The 20,207-nt window shown below is 40.4% G+C and overlaps 2 protein-coding genes and 1 long non-coding RNA gene across 9 annotated transcripts in view; 2 read left to right on the top strand and 1 right to left on the bottom strand.

Annotated features, from left to right (window-relative positions):
• LAMA4 (laminin subunit alpha 4) overlaps window positions 1-4,338 on the top strand; it is a 74,854-nt gene extending 70,516 nt beyond the window's left edge. The window contains exons 36-39 of one of the 2 annotated variants that reach the window (XR_014562237.1): window positions 1,177-1,270; window positions 2,077-2,196; window positions 2,764-2,978; window positions 3,386-4,338. Coding sequence is in view for 1 of the 2 variants with exons in the window: in XM_083731032.1 (XP_083587158.1) it covers window positions 1,177-1,270; window positions 2,077-2,196; window positions 2,764-2,909 (360 nt within the window). In the remaining variant the exon portion in view is untranslated. Of the gene's footprint in view, window positions 1-1,176; window positions 1,271-2,076; window positions 2,197-2,763 lie in introns of both variants that reach the window. The other variant, XM_083731032.1, reaches the window with a different exon arrangement.
• LOC310841035 lies at window positions 3,746-7,368 on the bottom strand. Its single transcript, XR_014562279.1, has 3 exons — window positions 7,236-7,368; window positions 5,071-5,933; window positions 3,746-4,695 (listed from the first exon to the last, which is right to left on the bottom strand). It is a non-coding gene; the product is annotated as an uncharacterized lncRNA (long non-coding RNA).
• Window positions 6,009-19,879, top strand: TUBE1 (tubulin epsilon 1). 6 transcript variants are annotated; one of them, XM_083731368.1, is made up of 12 exons: window positions 6,009-7,129; window positions 7,243-7,316; window positions 8,743-8,795; window positions 9,720-9,774; window positions 13,006-13,121; window positions 14,361-14,482; window positions 15,555-15,742; window positions 16,006-16,181; window positions 16,721-16,861; window positions 17,124-17,264; window positions 18,697-18,871; window positions 19,321-19,879. In XM_083731368.1, the coding sequence occupies exons 1-12, from the start codon at window positions 7,105-7,107 to the stop codon at window positions 19,477-19,479; spliced, it is 1,425 nt and encodes a 474-aa protein (XP_083587494.1). In that variant the 5' UTR covers window positions 6,009-7,104; the 3' UTR covers window positions 19,480-19,879. The 6 variants fall into 6 exon arrangements, with proteins under 6 accessions (XP_083587494.1, XP_083587498.1, XP_083587496.1 ...); XM_083731372.1 differs by lacking the exons at window positions 6,009-7,129; window positions 7,243-7,316 and adding an exon at window positions 7,350-7,453 and having other exon boundaries at window positions 9,725-9,774; XM_083731370.1 differs by lacking the exons at window positions 6,009-7,129; window positions 7,243-7,316 and adding an exon at window positions 7,350-7,453.
• Window positions 19,880-20,207: the final 328 nt, after the last annotated feature.

The raw sequence follows: 20,207 nt of genomic DNA, 5'->3' as shown, positions 1-20,207 counted from the left end.
CTGCAGTCCTAACCCCCCTTATCTGGGTGTAAGCCCCACTGAATTCAGTGGGGCTCACTTCTGAGTAGATGTGGTTGGGACTGCAGCCCTAGTTAATTTTAGACCCTGAGCTCAATGGTCTTAAGAAAAGCCCTTTTAAGGTGGTAATTTGGTACACCAGCCCTGCTGTGTTGTCTGCTGAATGGCCCTGACAGCACCACTAGGCTAGCTAGGTAATTTTTCTTTAGTTTTGGATCAAGTGATAATTTCTTTATAGCATGCATCACAAATACCATTTCCTGTGAATGTGTTTGAGTGTCCTTGAATAATACAGGGAGTGACAAAAAAGCCAGACCCCAAGAACTAGATAGCTATGAAAGCATTATACGGTCCTTGAGACAAGTTTACTCTGGATAGCAAAGCCTCATCCTAGAGGATAGTACCAGCATCGCTTAGCTTCAGCGAATGAAGTCCGTCTGAGCAGTCCATCCTCAAAGCTCTGTAAACTGCCACCATAGAAACGGAATCGTTTTTATCACAGCAACTGATATTGGTAGAAGCTAAAAGGTTTTGCTATAATGTAAAATTTCTGTTTTGTTAGTCACTATATTTTATTTTGGGCACAAGCTTAGGAAATATCACATTTTTCCAATGAATTATACAGTGTAATGTAGCAGTGCTAAGTGGTTCTGAGAACCAATTACTTTATGTTATTTATTTATTTATTTATTAGCTTCCTTTTGTGTTTTAAATGCTGGAAATATTTCATCTGAAGGCTATGGTAGTGCTGGTATGGTGTAAATCCTGAAAGTGATGTCCTGGTTCAAATTATGCCATGATAAAAAAACAAACTCACTAGGTGCCCATTGGCAAGCCACTATTTCTCAGCCTCACCTCGTGTAGACATTGGAGGTGGTACGGTAATCAACCATCCAGGATTTTTGCAAGAATTAGACTGCAATCCTATAGACATACCTGAAATAAGCCCTGAGAAACTCAAATTTACAGCTGAATATACATGTATGGGATTTCATTGTGTGAAGAAATATAGACCTTATGCCTGTGGTATAAATTCATGCTGACACATTTGGAGAACAGTTTGTTAAAAAGTCTTTACACTGCTTTATGCTTTTTAAGATAATTAAATCTTTCCAGTCAAAACTAAGGTTTTAAATGTGAATCAAATGGTTCTCCCAGGTGATTGTGAAGCTGAACAATGGCATCAAAGACTTCTCAACCTCAGTTACACCAAAACAGAATCTCTGTGATGGCCGATGGCACAGAATTGCAGGTGAGTGAACACCTAAAGTCCTGTTCAGTGTTGATTCCTGATCTTCCCTCTCATCAGTACTCTAAATCAGGGGTGGTTGATGGGGTGCTCCCTCCAGATGTTGTTGGGGCACATCTCCCAGCATCCTTGAACATTATCAATACTGGCTAGGGCTCTGAATCCTGTCATGTATGTAAATGACTTAGAATTATAAGGCCATGCATGTGTGGAAATCAGGTAGTGCTTGGTCTGAAAAAGGGTGACAATGTATCCAAAATTCTGTGGTTAAGAGTTTGGCTGCTACTGAAAATGGAAAACATCCAATTAATCTCCTATCAACTTTTGCAATATCTGTCACATTATCTATTTCCCTGCTTCTAGGCACATCATTTGCTACTTGCATAACAGGGTGTGGGGAACAATGTCACGTTATATTAGGATGTATGTATTTTGTCCTAAGCATGGGAGGGAGGTTAAATGTCATTTCCATTTTCAGCATTTCAGCTTGTCAGACAGCAAACCACCACCCCCCTCCTCAAATGTGTTGTTCTTGAGGTTCTCGCAAGTCCCCTCCCAGCTAATTTCAGAGGCAGAAGCCCTTGCACACCTTCCACTTATGGGATTTGTTAGGCGAATCCTGCCCATGGCTTTGGAGTTATAAGATCCACGTTGGGACCTACTGAGCTATACAGATATGAGAGCATATCCAGGCCATGGGTAAATAGTCTAATTCTTCAGGATTTTTGTATGTTTATGAGTATGCTTGTATGCAAGAAAAATCAGAAAGAGTGGTGATCCATATTATTCTTTTTTGCTTCATGTGACAGTTATAAGAGATGCTAATGTGGTACAGCTGGATGTAGATTCAGAAGTGAATCATGTAGTAGGACCATTAAATCCAAGAGCAACTGACCACAGGGAGCCTGTGTTTGTTGGAGGAGTGCCAGGTAAGATTTATTCTCATTTTAATATTATTTTCAAAGATTAATCGTGTGTGTGTGTGTTAAAAAAAGTATTCTTTAAAGTAATGGTCACATGCCTTGTGCTGTTCATTAGCAAAGACCTATAATTTGGGGGAGGGGGTTTTAGATTTTAAATTATTGTACCCCTCCCTCCTTATGCTGGTCTACAACTGTAATAAATATTTGTTGTTGGAGGTGGGATGAAATAGCTCTCTATACATCTTTGTGCTATATTTTAGAAGGAATAATTTCAATACAAGTGATTGACAATATAACAGAATACAAATATAAGACTAAAACAATTTAGTTTACTGAAAACCTTTGACTATTTATAAATTACACACACACATACACACATATATACTTATATATACATACATACATATATACATATCAAAGTAAATAACAGTAACATGGGCAATACCATTCAAACAAACCACATTCCAAGTTTTACACAGCTGTCTCTTAGTTAAACTAGTCCTAGCATGATCTTATATTGATACTGGAGTTCTTGAATGACTTATGTATTATTATTTTTTTACCTCTCTACAGAGTCTCTCCTGACATTCAGCCTTACCACCCACAGTTCCTTTACTGGATGCATCCGTAACTTTATGATTGATGAAAGACCAGTAAGTTTCAGTAAGGCAGCTTTGGTCAGTGGTGCTGTAAGCATCAACCTATGTCCTGCCACTTGATGAACTGCTAACTGCAGGGGCCTGTACAGCCCCAAAGGAGAAAAACAACTGTGCTACCTTCAATTCTTAGTACCAAGGAAATGAAAATATATCACTCACTATATGTACACGATAAAGCATTATTCTTTTTTCATTTGGAATTTGCTTCCAAAAAAATTATAAGTATGTTGCAATGTGCCAAATTAGTGAGGGACATAACGGCAGCTGGGGAATGAGTATTATGAGTCTAATTCTAAGCAGATACAGTGGTACCTCGGGTTAAGTACTTAATTCGTTCTGGAGATCTGTACTTAACCTGAAACTGTTCTTAACCTGAAGCACCACTTTAGCTAATGGGGCCTCCTGCTGCTGCCATGCCACCGGAGCATGATTTCTGTTCTCATCCTGAAGCAAAGTTCTTAACCCGAGGTAATATTTTTGGGTTAGCGGAGTCTGTAACCTGAAGCGTATGTAACCTGAAGCATATGTAACCCGAGGTACCACTGTATAGGTTCACCAAGCCCACTGAAATAATGGATTTAGGCATGCCCAATTCTGCACAAAATTATAGCTGTTGTGTGAATCAGCAAGGAGCCCAAGCAGAAACCCACCCATCTGTATCAAGAGGCTCCAGACAGAGAACTTCATTTCTTCTATTGTGACACTGCAAATGCCTTGCTCATCATTGCCCAGAAACTGCACTTCAAATATGGATTTCTGCTTCCCCCACACTTAAAATCATTTTGTCAATTCTGCCCCAACTGAGTCTGGGTAGCAAGCCTTTCTAGGTGTATTAAGAGCACTGAAATGTTCATTGGCTATGAACAAGTAAATTAAAATCTTTTAAAAGGTTTAGCTTAGCAGAACCAAAGGTTTAATTTCAGTTCATATGCTGCAGATTTGCTAAAACCTTTGGTCACTACAGTCAACTCGCAATTTATGCACATTAACTTGTGTGAATTCAGCTTTATGTGCTTGGCCAGGAATTTTTTTTTAAGAGTGCAAGCTCCCAGCAGAAAAAACACTGGCAATCCCACTATTCATTGCACTTGCCTTGGAAGAGAGTTTGGAGATGTAAGGCACATGAATTTTGACTATACAAGATTTTGGCTTTATACACTATCCCTGGAACATAACTCCTGAGTCAACTGTATTCACTATGGATCTACAATAAATGCATGGAGAATCCTCATCCCGTCCTATCTCTCTGCCCAGTGCAGTACTCATGAAGCCTCAATAACTTGCAAGGCACACTACATGTGCATGTAATTAGATGCACCCAATGGTGGGAAAGGGGGGAAACAGATCTCTTCTGAACTGTATTGGGATCCTTCATGCACAGGTGCTCTGCCTGTGCTGTGAGTGGATCTGTGCTTGTAGTTTGTACTGAATAAATCTGCTACATGTACATTACAAAATAAACTATGTCATGGACATGCTTCACAAGCAATTGTCTTTTGATTCGTTTTGTTTGATCTCTTTATTCTTCATTCAATTAGACTGGGGAAAACAATTATCACAGGAAAACTGGTATTTTATTCAATTTTCATTTGAATGCATTGAACTTACTATAATTCATTTCCATAACTGACAAATGTAATTAATTCCTTAATTTTTTTTTGCTCATATTAGTTTTATAAATTTCAGCTACATGATTTTACTCTTAGCACTCTTATTAGGAAATCAGATTTTCAGTTAAGGACAAAATGACATTCTACGTTGGAGGCAGAGTTATGTGTTTATCCCTGAAACTAGAAAGAAAAACCTGAACAATCATTTTCCACTTGAAAAATTCTAATTTTCCAGCCTAAGGTAAAGGTAAAGGTACCCCTGCCCGTACGGGCCAGTCTTGACAGACTCTGGGGTTGTGCGCCCATCTCACTCAAGAGGCCAGGGGCCAGCGCTGTCCGGAGACACTTCCAGGTCACGTGGCCAGTGTGACATCGCTGCTCTGGCGAGCCAGAGCCGCACACGGAAACGCCGTTTACCTTCCCGCTGGTAAGCGGTCCCTATTTATCTACTTGCACCCGGAGGTGCTTTCGAACTGCTAGGTTGGCAGGCGCTGGGACCGAGCAGCGGGAGCGCACCCCGCCGCAGGGATTCGAACCGCCGACCTTTTGATCGGCAAGTCCTAGGCGCTGAGGCTTTAACCCACAGCGCCACCTGTGTCCCATTTTCCAGCCTAGTCTACCTTAAAACAAGCTGTACTCAGCACACTGAATGAGTGTTCATTTTAAAACTATTTCAAATGTTTTAAATTCCAAATGTAATTCTTGTTTCAAATAAAAGAACTGCATGCCTCAAATGCTTGTGCCTTTATTTCTCTATAATGAAAGCCAAAACAATGGCAGTTGATTGACCTTAGCAGAATAATCTCTATGGAAATGTAAACAGGAGGAAAATGAGAAAGAATAAAGAAATAAAGCTTTAAATTATATATCTGCTATATATACATTATTTCCTTCTAAAGCATTAGCAATACATTTTGCATCAAATATGGAGATCTTAAGTTATTAAATCTCTAGAAACTAGTATCTTATAAAGATGACTGGTACCTCAGGACAGTGCAACCATTTGCCCTACTTTATTCATTTACCAACCATCTTCCCTAGTGCAACATATTATTTATCCTGTTTGCTCCACCAGCAGGTAATCGGAACTAAGAATGAGCTTCCCAAGGGTTAGGTAGTACACCTAATGGAATCTTCTCCAAAAGAAATCTCTAGTCTGAACAGGTGGACAGGTCATGCAGAGCAATGAAGCTTCACCCTTTTATTTGAAATTTAGAGACACTTAACTGTTATGGGGGAAAACACAGCAACATCCATTCTCGTGCTTCTGTACAAGATACAGAGCCTGTATACAGGTAGAACAGAGTTAATGCATTTCTTCGGGGGGGGGGGATTATTTAGGGGAATACCATGAAAGGTCAAGGCTGTCTCTTCCAATCAACTTGTGTATGCAATCAAGCTTTGCTTCTGCTTCATTGCACCCTCTGCACTGGGGTAAGGGTGAAGGTCAGCAATATACTTCCTATCCTCAGGTCTGAAAACAAGTAGAAAGAAAAAATGGAACAGGTGATTGTCTGTTCTAGTACTTGAAGGTAATATACCTACAAAATCACAAAGCAAAAACTTTTGTAAACTTCATATTCTATTTTGAATTAAAAGACTAGCTTTTATTATTTTCACAGGCATTACGAAACTGTATTGACTATTTTAGATACTTTTTGCTAAAATGTTTCTTGATTAGAGCGCTCTAAGTTATTGTGGCTGTATTATTACAGCTCACTTCTCAGTGCAAGACTATGATCTTTATAGAACAATGCACTCCTGTCACAGGAGTGTGATAACCTACCAGACCCTTGTGACTGAGAATTTGTGTGCCTTTGCACGATTGGGTCAAACAATGAAGCAATTTGCTGCAGTTCCCCATTTAGTCCCCAAGCTTGTCTTTTACAACATACCAAGGAGGAGCCCACCAAGTATAGCGCATGGTCCAGGTGGGAGCGTAGGAGGAGGGTCACCTAATGTCTGCCTTTTCAGCGTTTTATAATTTGGTTTTAATATTATGAAATGGAAGGGATGCGCTGTTCAAAAAGAACCGTGCATTTTGAACAGATTATTTTGCAGTGCATACACAGCATCAGAAAATGCGTTTCGATTCCAACTTTAAAAATAAAATATAATGTTACTCTTTTGTATTCATACGCGAAGTGCTTAACGACAAGGTCCCTTCCCTTCGCGTTTTCTACTCGCTTCCAGACGGTCGTTTTCCAGATGGTGGCCACATAAGAAGGGAGAGCGATGGGACTCCCGGACCTTTTAGCAGCCACATGGAAATAAGTTGTCCTGCAGGGGGCGACAGAGGCTAGCGGGATCGACGCGCCGAAATCCCCGCTCTGACATGAGCCTCGCCCTCCTTTGCATCAAGTACGACCGTGAGGTCGGAACAAAGCGAGCCAAAGTGGGCGTGGCCCGCGGTCTACAAACGAGGGAACCGGAGGGCAGGAAAGCACCGTTTGCGGCGCGGCGCATGCGCGCAAAGCAAGAACAAAACGCTCCATGAGCGTTCGCGGCGCGTCTCGACAGCGGAACGTGCGGCCAGATCTCCTCTCTGCGACACAACGCGGGGAACTTTCCGCACATCACGTCCGTAGTGGGCGGGGCTACACTTCTCGCCGGCCTTAGAAACCAGATCCGCGCCAACGGAAGACATGACGCAGTCCGTGGTGGTTCAGGGTGAGCGCGCGCGTGCTCTCTCCCGCCCCCTTCTCCCTCCCCCCTCTGGCCCCTTTTCACACCACTCTGCTCTGTTCGGCAGCTTGACCTCAGTTTGCTTTTTCACCTCACAGTGGGTCAGTGTGGCAACCAGATAGGATGCCGTTTCTGGGATCTGGCACTGCGGGAACACGCCGCCGTCAACAAGGTAACAAGCACCGCCTGACGACTGGGAGGAGAATTAAAACGCCAGTCAGCTCGCGCATGCTCAGTAAAATGCAAACGGTCCGGAACGTTTTACGCGCATGCCTGCTTGACTGCTCCCTCTGAGGGACCCGCTGAAAGGTGTGTCCGTTAAACCGCCGTGCTTTGGAATTTGTGGGCGTGGCCCTGGTGCGTGCGCTGGCGCGATTTTTAACGCAATCAGCAAATACTTGTCCCTGAGCTCCGCAGTGGACGAGTTAAAATGGCTGCTTGTTTTAAAAGAGCAAATCCTATTCTTACTCAAGTCATTTTTAGAAATAGCTGCCGTTTCCTTTGTTCTGGCATTCCCGTGTCTTCGTTCGCCTTCTCTAGGCGAGGAACTAAATATACCGGGTGGCCAGGGAATGCTGTTGGGGGAAACGTGGGAAGATTAATGGGCATTGGAAGGACGAAGGGAATGGCTGGAATGTGGAACACAAGATCTCCACACACGAGCACCATTCTTTTAGCGCTTGTGTGGCCAAAGTAGCACCATTAATATAGATCAGGGATGTGCACAAGAGAACCTCAAGGTTTGCAGAAGGACAGAAAACACTATTAAAAAGCTGAAGGGAACAACAAAAGGCCCAGTGAGGACTGAGCGTGCTTAGTGGAATGCAGTATCCTGGAAGAAGGGATGGCTAACTAGTCGGAACATTAAATAAGGAGCCATCAATAGGTCCAGGAAAATCAATAGGGGCATGTTCTCCCCTCTCCAAGAACTGATCATCCCATCAGGATGACCAAGGCAATTTCTATTACGAAACGGCCTGAAACCCGATTGAAATGGACCCTACCAGCCAACTCTTCGTTGGCTGTTATTGGCTAAGAAGGGCAAGCGTGATCATTCAAATGGGTCACCTGCCTGGGTCACCAGACTACTGATGAAAAAGCTGTCATTTTCTTGCAGAGGAGAAGAGTCTAGGATGAGTTGATCCCAGCCACTTGCTCTGCTTGCAGAATATAAGAGCCTACTGGATCAGACCAGTGGCCCACCTTATCCAGAGTCCTGTTTTCACAGGGGCCAACCAGATGCCTGAGGGGTTGCCAGGGCAGGCTGGACAACCTCACTCCAAATTTTACTAATAAATATTGAGAGCCTTTAAGTCCAGATGTGCATTAAAGCATGAATTCATCCTGAAGAAAATCCAAAATTATTGCTTTACTGTGATGTTCTCTCTATATAGAGTCATACTCTTACACTATAGATATGAAATTATTTGTGAATTCCATGTTTTTGAGCTCTACTTGCACTTTAGTGGCATACATGAGGCTTTATGTTAGGAGCATGTATAATCTCAGAAGAGTTAAATAGTTTTAAGAATGCATACTTTAAGTTTTAGCACAAGTGTCACACTTTAAGTTTTACTTACTGGATGATTCTTTTTTAGAAAGGAATTTACGATGAAGCATTAAGCAGTTTCTTTAGAAATGTGAATACCAGGTAAGTTTTCTTTTTATGAACAATCTTAAATTATTAAAGATGCCCTTAAAATAAATAACACAATATTTGGGATCCATAGAGAAATGTTGCTTCATCATACCTTGCACTACTGCAGGCAAGTTAATTAGCATCTTGTGCTGCGTCACAAAAATAAAATTGCAGGGATCCAGCATTTACTTTGTGGATTTCTTGTTCAGTTTATGCCCCACTTATTATTTTTATTTCTCTCCTTCCCGTTGGGTTTTGTAGATACCGTGGGTATCAGTGGGTAGGTTCTTGTGTCCAGTCATGTCAGCATACATTACAATCAGTTACTTGTGTCTGACCTGTACTGAATGGGCTTTGGTGCTTGGTGTTCATTGTTTTGGAGTAATTCACATTTTGCAGTATCAACTTGCCTCAATAAGATTGTGGTCAGTGTTGTCCTCGCATCCTGAGCCCTTCAGTCTCCAGTTTGAGTTACTAATGTTGTGCCCTTTAATACCATTGCTTGTCGTGTTTCACTATAGAAAAGTGCTTTATACTTAATCTGAATCTGGTTTTTGCCTTCATGAAACTGTTAACCCCCTAGATTTTTGCAGTTTGCTCTAACCAAGATATAAAATATATAACTGCTTACAATTGGTAGGCGTGCCAGGTTTTATTTAATAGTTCTCCTTTGTCTACACAACTGCAGAAATTAAGCAGGTGATGTTTTTTCCATCCCTAGGCTAGGAAAAGCCTAATTGACTTCTGCATGGCAGGCTTCCATAAAATGAGCAAGAGCAATGAAATTCATAAAGTGTACAGTCTTTATATTAGTTCTTGTTATTCTGCTTTTCAATTTAATTTAATTTCAGTGAAAGGGGAAAATTGTAATACTCTGATAGCTTAGGTGTAGTCCTCTTCCATGATTTTTATTAATTTTGCTTCTGTTTTTTCTAGGACAGATGATGATAGCGCTGACTGCAGAGGAAAAATCTATTCCTTAAAAGCACGAGTAAGGGGGAAACATCTTTGATTCTGTCAACTCTTATACTTTGTATGCCTCTGAAATATCTGAAATTTTAGGTTTTATTATATCTATATGTATGTGCACTTGGGTATATGTTTTGCTATTTGTTTGAAAACAAATCCTATAGTTCAATTGTAAACAGTAAACTAAAGATAATGGCTTCCAGAAACGTATATTTTAACAAACGAGAAACCAAATAAAAGAAACAAATTGCAAGCACAAGGAATATATATATATATATGAAGCCGCTGGGAGAGATCATCAGGGGGTTTGGACTGGGTGTCCATCAATATGCAGATGATACCCAGCTCTACCTCTCTTTCAAATCAGAACCAGTGAAGGCGGTGAAGGTCCTGTGTGAGTGCCTGGAGGCGGTTGGAGGATGGATGGCGGCTAATGGATTGAAGTTGAATCCTGACAAGACAGAAGTACTGTTTTTGGGGGACAGGGGGTGGGCTGGTGTGGAGGACTCCCTGGTCCTGAATAGGGTAACTGTGCCCCTGAAGGACCAGGTGCGCAGCCTGGGAGTCATTTTGGACTCACAGCTGTCCATGAAGGCGCAGGTCAATTCTGTATCCAGGGCAGCTGTCTACCAACTCCACCTGGAACGCAGGCTGAGACCCTACCTGCCCCCAGACTGTCTCGCCAGGGTGGTGCATGCTCTAGTTATCTCCCGCTTGGACTACTGCAATGCACTCTACGTGGGGCTACGTGCGGCAGCTAGACTGGTGACTGGGGGCGGCCGCCAAGACCACATAACACCGGTCTGGAAAGACCTACATTGGCTCCCAGTAAGTTTCTGAGCACTATTCAAAGTGCTGGTGTTGACCTTTAAAGCCCTAAACGGCCTCGGCCCAGTATACCTGAAGGAGCGTCTCCACCTCCGTTCTGCCTGGACGCTGAGGTCCAGCGCCGAGGGCCTTCTGGCGGTTCCCTCATTGCGAGAAGCAAAGCTACAGGGAACCAGGCAGAGGGCCTTCTTGGTAGTGGCGCCCGCCCTGTGGAATGTCCTCCCATCAGATGTTAAAGCGATAAATAACTACCTGACATTCAGAAGACATCTTAAGGCAGCCCTGTTCAGGGAAGTTTTTAATGTGTGATATTTTAGTGTATTTTTGGTTTCTATGGAAGCCGCCCAGAGGGGCTGGGGAAACCCAGCCAGATGGGCGGGGTACAAATAATAAATTATTATTATTATTATTATTATTATTATTATTATTATTATTATATAGGAATGTTGCAGGTTCCTTAGAGACTGACACTGATCCAGCTATGAGACACACAAACCTTCTGAACTGCGCATGCACAGTTTTCCCCCTTCAATCCAACCGTCATTTCCACACTTAAAGAGCCCGGTTAGAAAAATAAATAAAAGCTTATCAGAAGATGAGCAAGTTTGTAAGCTAGATTTAATAATTTTCTCTTTATCAGATAGCTAATGGCACAATTGCTGCTTCTCCAAACACGGTAAACATCAAAGTACCATTAGCAGTGCCATTTTATTTTATGTACATTTAGCTAGTGATAAAGTACTGTTGGCTTCAATGTGTTTAAATTGAAAATACTGTATTTTTCCCTCTATAACACGCAGATTTTTTTCTCCTAAAAAGGAAGGGGAAATGTCTGTGCGTGTTATAGAGCGAATGTGTGGTCCCTGGAGCCGAAAAAGCAGGCAAAAATCAAACGGAACAAAGAGCAGGGAAAGCCCCTCCCCTCCAGGCAAGCAGAGGGGAATTCCTCTCTGTGCTCTGGTGCTGCTGGGGGAGAGAGAGAGGGGGGAGGGGGAGGGAGAGAGAGGGGGGGAGGGAGAGAGAGGGGGGAGGGAGAGAGAGAGAGAGATATGGCTGGCTTGGGTGGGGGGGAACTTTTGCCTTTCTTTCCTCCCTCCGTTAAATCCCTCTCCTGCATTCTTAGCCAGCTGCTTCTCTGCACACCCCTCTCATGTCCCTTCTTTGTTTTTCCTTCGCTCCCAACTTAAAATGTGGTTACAAAGCATAGATCCACATGGATCCTCAGGATCTTTGCATTGGGTCACCCCAAATTCACCATCAGATCACATAGCATGTCCATGGCTACAGCCTGCCCCCCCAAAATCACGCACCCACTGTTGCCTGGGGCTGCAATGGTGCAAAAATGTGGTTACAAAGCATGGATCCACAGGGATTCTCAGGATCTTTGCATTGGGTCACCCCAAATTCACCATCAAATCACATAGCATGTCCATGGCTACAGCCTGCACCAAAAAAATCACGCACCCACTGTTGCCTGGGGCTGCAATGGTGCAAAAACGTGGTTACAAAGCATGGGTCCACAGGAATTCTCGGGATTTTTGCATTGGGTCACCCCAAATTCACCATCAGATCACATGTCTGTGGCCACAGCATGAAGCCCAAAAATGATACATCCACTGTTTCATTCAGAATGTTTTTCCCCTTGTTTTCCTCCTCTAAAAACAATGTGCGTGTTATGGTCAGGTGCGTGTTATAGAGCGAAAAATACGGTACTTGTGGTGACCATTTTGCACATGTCCAATTGACACATGTTCTTTTGAAGAAGGCAGGGCGGGCTTACGTGCTCTGTGGATGCACACAGGAGTCAGGAACGGAACCCCAATAATACAATAGTGTCTCGGTTTCTGCTGTAGTGCGCTCAGGTTACAGAATGTCATCCCCTTGCCACTTAGCATCAAGTTAAAAACATGGGTATTTAAGTTGCTATTTTGGTTGTGCTAATTATAGTAGGGTCTATCTAGTAGTTAATTTTATTGTTGGTTGTGATTTTAAGATGTTTTATTCTGCTACCTGTTTTGTGGAATATGCCCCAAGAGTATTTGATACCGGGGAGAAAAGATTGAAATAAATAATAAGAAAAGATTAAAAGTTATGTACCATTCTGAAAAGGAAATTAGCTGAGACATAATAGCAATCATTCTAATTTGTTTATTTTTTAGCAACAGCATGTTTCCTTATGTGTTGCATATGTGCATTTTAATTCTTGAGTTGTGCTAAATCCGGGTTGCCAAAATTATCCTTTATTAAATTTCATCCTGAGGCAAATAAATTAGAGATATTCTTCTGAAGTCTGCTTTTTTATTCCAAGGGTGTGCTGAAATTAAAGAAAGCATTTTTTTTTATCTTTATCTTTTTCATTTATTTTGCGCAATGTTTTTAAAGACAGACGTTCTCAGTCCAAATTCTTTTTGTTCTGCTCCCTAAGGCTCTCCTGATTGACATGGAAGAGGGTGTAGTGAATGAAATTCTGCAGGGGCCATTGAGAGATGTCTTTGATAGCAAGCAGCTGATAACAGATGTTTCTGGCTCAGGGAACAACTGGTGAGGATAGAATTTTTTCCTCTCAAATCTTCATACAAAAATTTCTTACACAGATTAGATGGAAATTGAAAGCAGAACTCCTACATTTCTGTCTTTTTACTTCCTGCAGTCTCTTGAATAAATGACCATGTTAATATTTTATTTAATTGTTACCTTTAGGAAAACTTGAAAACATAACTAACAACTATTCTGCCAGTATGTCATATCTACATAGCTACTCTTTTTAAAAAAACAATTTTGTGAATTTCCATGAACAGATGTATCATATGACTGTGTTGGTATTCTACTCCTAGTCTTGTTCATTCAGGTCAAATGGTAATCTAATTACAGATATGAACAGCTGACTAAAGAGAAAAAGGGAAACAGATGGAAATTTAAGTCAAAAGAAATCTAAACTTTATAAAAAATGCTTTTGAATGATTATATAATGAAAGGGGAGATTCTGAACAGAAGATCAAACTTGATGATCACAAAGAAGTACTAAAAACTTCTAATAAGTCCTTCAGTCATTAGGGGGAAAAGTGTGAACAGATAAATTAATTCTATAATAATACATCTAATAGTAAAAATACTAAAAAAAGATAGACATCAGATTAAAAACAAGTTAAGACAAAGGATCAGTCCACTAAACCTCAGCTTGACAGGTCAAATTCCACTTAGAATAAAAATGTCTTAACCAGGCGCCAGAAGGCCAAGAGAAAAAGGACAAGGCAGTTCTTTAGAATTCTAACCTGGTCACACTGAACACTGTATGGTTTGGTTATACCTTTATAGCCTTTATTTTCTTGATCTTTTTGGTAAAAAGCTTTTGGTAATATATTATTTTGTTTCATGCTGTTTCACTGATCTCCCCCTGTCCTGTCCCGTCCCATCCCCCGGCTCTTTTAACATGAATCCATTATATTTTTGTTTAGGGAGGCAAAGAGTGTCCATGGACACACAGCTGCTGAGTCAGCCCTGTACATGCCAGAAGGCCTTTTCCCTGGTTGACTTTAATGGGGCTCAGCCTGCTATTTCCAGCATAATTAAAGCTGCTTTCAAATTCTCCTCAGTTTCATTTCATTTAATTTTTAAGTTGTAAACCTTTCTACATTGTTGCTCTGTTAAGACTAAAAAACTCAGCGGGGAGAACTCTGTATAGGCATAAAAATACTTGGAAGAATTTAAAACATTTTAAATAAACTAGAATTGTCAGAGCTGAACTAGAAGGGTAGCATATTAAATGTTTCCTCTTTACAGGGCTGTGGGTCACAAAGTGTATGGATGTCAATACCGAGAAGATATTGTTGAAAAGCTAAGAAAGACTGCAGAGCATTGTGACTGTCTGCAGTGCTTTTTTGTCATTCATTCCATGGGAGGGGGTAAGTATGGTAATAGGTGAAACAAAAGCTTAAGAGTTCATGACCTTAAGGACCGCCTCTAGTGCTCCAGACCCAGCACATGATCAAAGATGGGACCATCACCTCTCCCCTATCCTCTGGGCATACTAGAGTACTTGGAGGAGGATTTGTCTGTCTCCAACCCAGCACAAACAAGAGTTCCCTTAGACCTCTTGTGTTTGCTGTGTTGTGCAATGAGCTTGGGGCAGGCAAGTAGACGTTTCCTGAATCAAAGCTATAACCAATAGAAATCTGGTGATTGAATTGTGGACCTCCTTATCAGAAAATATTTATATAATGCATCTTAAAAGCTTTGCTGCATAATGACATGTTATGCAGTAAAACTCTTTTGTCAGCATCTTTGTAATTTACATGAGAAGAGCATGGTTCTTGTGCAGCCAGACTCCCAGTTGCAAATCTTACTTGGGTCATAAACTCGTTAGGTGACCTTAGGCAAGTGATTATCCTTGAAATCTATGATCTGTGAATAATAGTACCCTATGCTAGAAGATTCTTTTGAGGACAGCATTGTAATGTACAGAATACATTGACAGTTTCTAAATGAGCAATATAATGTTTTCATTGTAATCTGACAAAAAAAATGTATTTCTGCAATAAGTATATTTCTATCACAAGCACAGAACACAACATAAATGTTTTTGCTCAGTAAAATATTGTAAATTGGATAGTTCTTATGATGTTGAATGTTTTTGCTTAAAATAATAAGCCAGTCATGATTAGAAAGTCTCAAGGAAATACTGCCTTCAAATCTGGGTTATCTCTTTAAATCCAAATGTTGGATACCATTTGAGATTGCAGTCCATACTGCAATCTCATTATCAAAAGAAATGATATTGGTGAATTGCTACCTTAAGCGCTCATAATTTTTCCAGTAGAAGACAATCTTTGCATCTCCAAGTCTGAACTTTCAATTGGTGAACTTTAAAAAAAACAAACCTTTCTCACTTGTAAGAAAATCCAAAGGAAGTTGAATACCACACAAGATTTTTTCATGTACTCTTTTCATTCTAACTATTTGAATTATTGTTTCTAGGGACAGGATCTGGTCTTGGTACATTTGTACTAAAGCTTCTTGAGGATGAATTTCCAGAAGTATATAGATTTGTTACTTCAGTTTATCCTTCCCGGGAGGATGATGTCATTACATCTCCTTATAACAGTGTATTGGCTATGAAAGAACTCAGTGACCATGCAGACTGTGTATTGCCAATTGAAAATGAAGTAAGAATTTATAATACCATATTAATGTATTAAAGCCTTTCTAGATTACAGTTTTAAGTGCAATGTAGTTATTCTTTGTTTAGTCTTCATTTTAAAATTTACCTGAAACAACTGAGTAAAATATTAAAGCTTTCCCTTACCTTGAAGTAAGCTCTGTTGAATCCAGCAGACTTTCTGAGTAGTCATGCCTAGGAGTCTGCTGTAAGTTGGATAGCTTTGCGTCCAAAAAAATTTACCAGCTTTTTCACCTATGCTTTTTCCAGTCTTTATTTGACATTGTTAGCAAAATTAATCAGATGACCAACTGTGGAAAGTTAGGATCAACCATAAAGCCAGCCAGCTTAGTAACTTCAAGTGCAGGTGGAATAAAGTATTCTCGGGAGAAACCATTTGATGCTATGAACAATATTGTGGCCAACTTACTGTTGAACTTGACAAGGTGAGCTTCTGAAAATTTTAATTAGATAAGAAGTGGTTGCTAAAACTGAAATCAATGGATGTCACCTTTAGCTTGTGTGGTAAAATGTCTATGCTCCCCTTTCATTTCTTCTGTTTGGCAGATCCAGCTTCTCTCACGTCTAGTCTACCTGCACCCATTATTGTAGCATACTAAGAGACGTTCCTTTTCCATCCCATAATTGAATAGAAGCTTGTAGTGCAACTGTTACAGTATGATGTGGGAGGGAAGCACAGCAGAGATGAACAGCCCTGCTTCACTAGTACAAAGAAGAAAAGCTCTTGTAGCAGCAGCTGAACACAGCAAGCAATACTCTTGTAGCCCCTAGGGTGTTGTTTCTTTCTATATTGCTAACGGATTTTGCCCTACTTGAGGCTGGAAAATTAGTGAAAATTTTACAATGAAATGATTGCAACACATTTCGCAGTGTAAGCCCACAAATATTCAAAAGCGTGATTTTGTATGCTGCAATATATGTGTCCAAACTTTTTTTCTATAACTCTTGCATTATCTGTATACAGCTCTGCTAGGTTTGAAGGATCTCTTAATATGGATCTTAATGAAATCAGCATGAATTTGGTTCCCTTTCCTCGACTTCATTATCTTGTTTCCAGCTTGACACCTCTGTATACGTTGGCTGATCTTAATGTGCCCTCTCGAAGGTGGGTAACCTTGTTTGACATGTGAGTGATAGTTGCTCACTACATGAAGATAAAATGGAATGTGTTTAGTAACACCTGATAAAGTAACAGGAATCTTGTACTCTTGTTATTTTTAAATCTTCAACATACTTTTCAATTGAAATAGTGTTCTATTTTTATTTGATGCATACCTAGAATTACTCTGCTGACAAATTATGATTGTGTTGACATTTGCTAAGTTTTCTCAGCTGCATATTCTCAGATACTCTTTTTTTTCTCTTAGGTTGGACCAAATGTTTTCAGATGCTTTTAGCAAAGATCACCAACTGTTACGAGCTGACCCAAAGCATAGTTTGTACCTTGCCTGTGCCCTGTTAGTCAGAGGAAATGTGCAGATTTCAGACCTTCGTAGAAACATTGAAAGGTTTGCACACATCATACATTAGAAGAGAAACTGCTAACTGCTCATACAGCAAATCTTCACAGTTGGTGTTCGTTTGTAGGATCAAATTCCAGTAAGCTTATTAAGGTTATGTTGATCCACTCCTGCAGGCACAGCTGCATCCAGAGGGAGAGGGGAAAGACTATATTCTCAATAACCTACAGAGACTAAAAATTAGTCACATAGATTTATGTACATATGTACATAATTTTTCAAATAAATGCTGTTAAATGCTAAGGTAGCATATTTGCCTGAAAATAGGTATTAACACTATCACATACTATTTAACTGAGCATTTAATTAACTTGGGGCTGGATATGGTAATCCAACTTACCCTGATCTGGCAGAAATCAGTCTGGAGTCTGACCCATTTTGACTGGATCTGGAAATTCAAATATTTGGTACTCCCATTCATGTGTATTTGGAAAACCAAACAACCACTGCATTTTGTGTTTTGTCACATAGTTACATGAAATTTGGAGGCATAGCAGCCCCTCCTTGCTACACATTGGACAGGTAAATAGATGAGGGGGATTTTGTGCTAGCAACCTTTTAATGTTTGCTTTTTCTAAATACGCTCACACATAGAGATGTTCATGTTTGTGTATGGAAGACTGTACAGTCAGTTGAGTGCTCAGTCCTGCCAATTCTCATGCTCTTTGGCCTGTTCAGCTGCATTTCAGTATGGTAATTCGGCTCACTGCCGGTCTGGCACTGGTTTCTATGAAGTAGCAGGGCAGGGTGACTGCTCAAAGCCTTTGCTATGATACATTTGTCTCACAAGGCCTACTGACACAAACCCACGACAGCCTGTTTATAAAGACAGACCGAAAACAAAATACATTGGATGAGATTCTAATCCTGGATTGGAAGTTGGAGGTCTTAATGAGCAAAGTCTAGCTCCCTCACACCCAGCATTCTTCTGTATAGGCGTGCACACCCCATTTACGCACCTTCAATATATGCGCAACTGCACGTGTACATCATGATCCAAAAACGTCACAGAAAGGGGCAGGGCATGGGCAGAACAGGGTGTTTGCAGGCTTTTTCAGTGGTTTCAAATATATGTTATTTCAATGATGCAAGCGGTGCCTCGGAACGTAGCCACCGCGTAAATGGGGGGTTACCTGTATTTAATTGCAACACTAGTTTTTTAGAGCCTGTTTTTAGTTCAGATTGATTCAGATCAACCCAACCCACTCTGTAGTGATTTGTAGCTGCCTTTAGCCAATCTGGATTTGGTAGAAATTGGTCCAATTATGTTTAGGATTCAGTCAGATCGGTTGCACAGCAGTAGCTGAAAGCCCATGAAAGTGCCACTTGGGGGTGGAGTCAAATGTGCATTTAGGGTTCATGTTTTGTGTAGTTTATTTTACTGTTGCCTTCATGTCAGTCTCCTAATTTCATATTGCAGGTTGAAACCTTCACTTCAGTTTGTCTCCTGGAATCAAGAAGGATGGAAAACTGGCCTCTGTTCAGTACCACCTGTGGGTCATTCCCACTCATTGTTGGCGCTAGCAAATAACACTTGTGTGAAATCTACTTTTGTAGAGCTCAAGGAGAGATTCACAAGGCTGTACAAGAAAAAGGTATGCCACATAATGAGAAGTAATATTGTCATTATAAGTAGTTCAGTTGTACTTATATTACAAGTGGTATGTGGAAATATGCTGCACTAATGGTAGCCTCTCCACATGCTTCACTTGGACTTACAAGGGGTTATAATACAGTTTGGAGTTAAATAAATGGTTGGGTGACTGTGGTGCAAATGCACATGGACATGAACTGGAGGAAAAGAGAGTGAAAGTAGGAAGTCAAATCCCTCACATACCCAACTACGGTACACACATGCTGGATAGATTGTGCGTGATATTCTTGTTATTATTATTGTTGTTAACCCTTAATCCAAAAATTATCACAACAGATCTTTACATTAAAGTTATAACCAGTTTTGCACATGGAATTGGAAGAAGACTTGAATTCATTTTGTTCAATGTTCCTGTAAATCATGTGACTAAAGTAACATCTATTCTTGCAGGCTCACCTTCACCATTACCTACATATTGATGGGATGGATCAGTCCTATTTCCCTGAAGCGCTTTCATCTTTGTCTGATTTAATAGAAGACTATAATCAGCTAGATGCTGCTAACTGTGGACCTGCTATAGATCCACCAAGACTGAAGATAGCAATGTAGCACTTGTTACAGGGGCAGGGTGTGTGTGTCAAAGTTTAGATCAGCAAATTATTCTCATGCAATCCAGTTAAAAATAACCTGGGACGAACTTACTTTGGCTGGGGTTAGTAAATTTCATTGTCAAAAGATAGTGGAAGTGTTCAGTTTAAGTGACAGTTTCACATATTTGTCATATTGCACAGATGTTGGATTACGTATCTCAAAAAAGCAGAAGGAATTATAATACCTTCTTATGGTCTACCTCTTGATGTAATTTTAACTTAAGCACTATTTTGAAGATACTTTTATATGTAGATTATGAAAACAAACACTTTTAATATAATTTGACCATATCAGATTTTGTCATAAATGAATTTTATTTACAAGATATTTACATAATAAAATGTATAATTTCATAAAATTTGATCTTGTCCTTGTGAATCCTTGTCTACTACCTTCCCCAAACTGTTATACATCTGGTTATCAACTAGTCTAGCGCACCAACTGTAGTTTAACAACATAACATTACTAGCTCTAAACAGCAATACAAGACCCGATATATCTACTACTGTAAACTCAGTACATACTTCTGAACCTTATGTTGTAGAAAAAATTATGTTATAGAGATTTTCCATGCAAGCACGTTAACTTTAAATAACACAGTTATCCGTGAAACGGCATACAAGAAGATTCTATCCTCCAGTTCACAAGGTGAGCATTCTTACTGATTTGCAGGCTCTGATACAATA

Source organism: Podarcis gaigeae (assembly GCF_964106915.1).
Source record: "Podarcis gaigeae genome assembly, chromosome: 3".
Classification (NCBI taxonomy): domain Eukaryota; kingdom Metazoa; phylum Chordata; class Lepidosauria; order Squamata; family Lacertidae; genus Podarcis; species Podarcis gaigeae.
Note: the sequence above shows the minus strand (reverse complement) of the source record. Positions and strands in the feature narration are given on the sequence as shown.

Excerpts from the sequence above, each read along its gene's own strand:
- TUBE1 (XM_083731368.1), top strand. The coding sequence starts at position 7,105 with ATGACGCAGTCCGTGGTGGTTCAGG. Across the intron at positions 16,862-17,123 it reads CTTAATGTGCCCTCTCGAAG|GTTGGACCAAATGTTTTCAG; the intron begins GTGGGTAACCTT and ends TTTTTCTCTTAG. Across the intron at positions 17,265-18,696 it reads CTTCGTAGAAACATTGAAAG|GTTGAAACCTTCACTTCAGT; the intron begins GTTTGCACACAT and ends TTCATATTGCAG.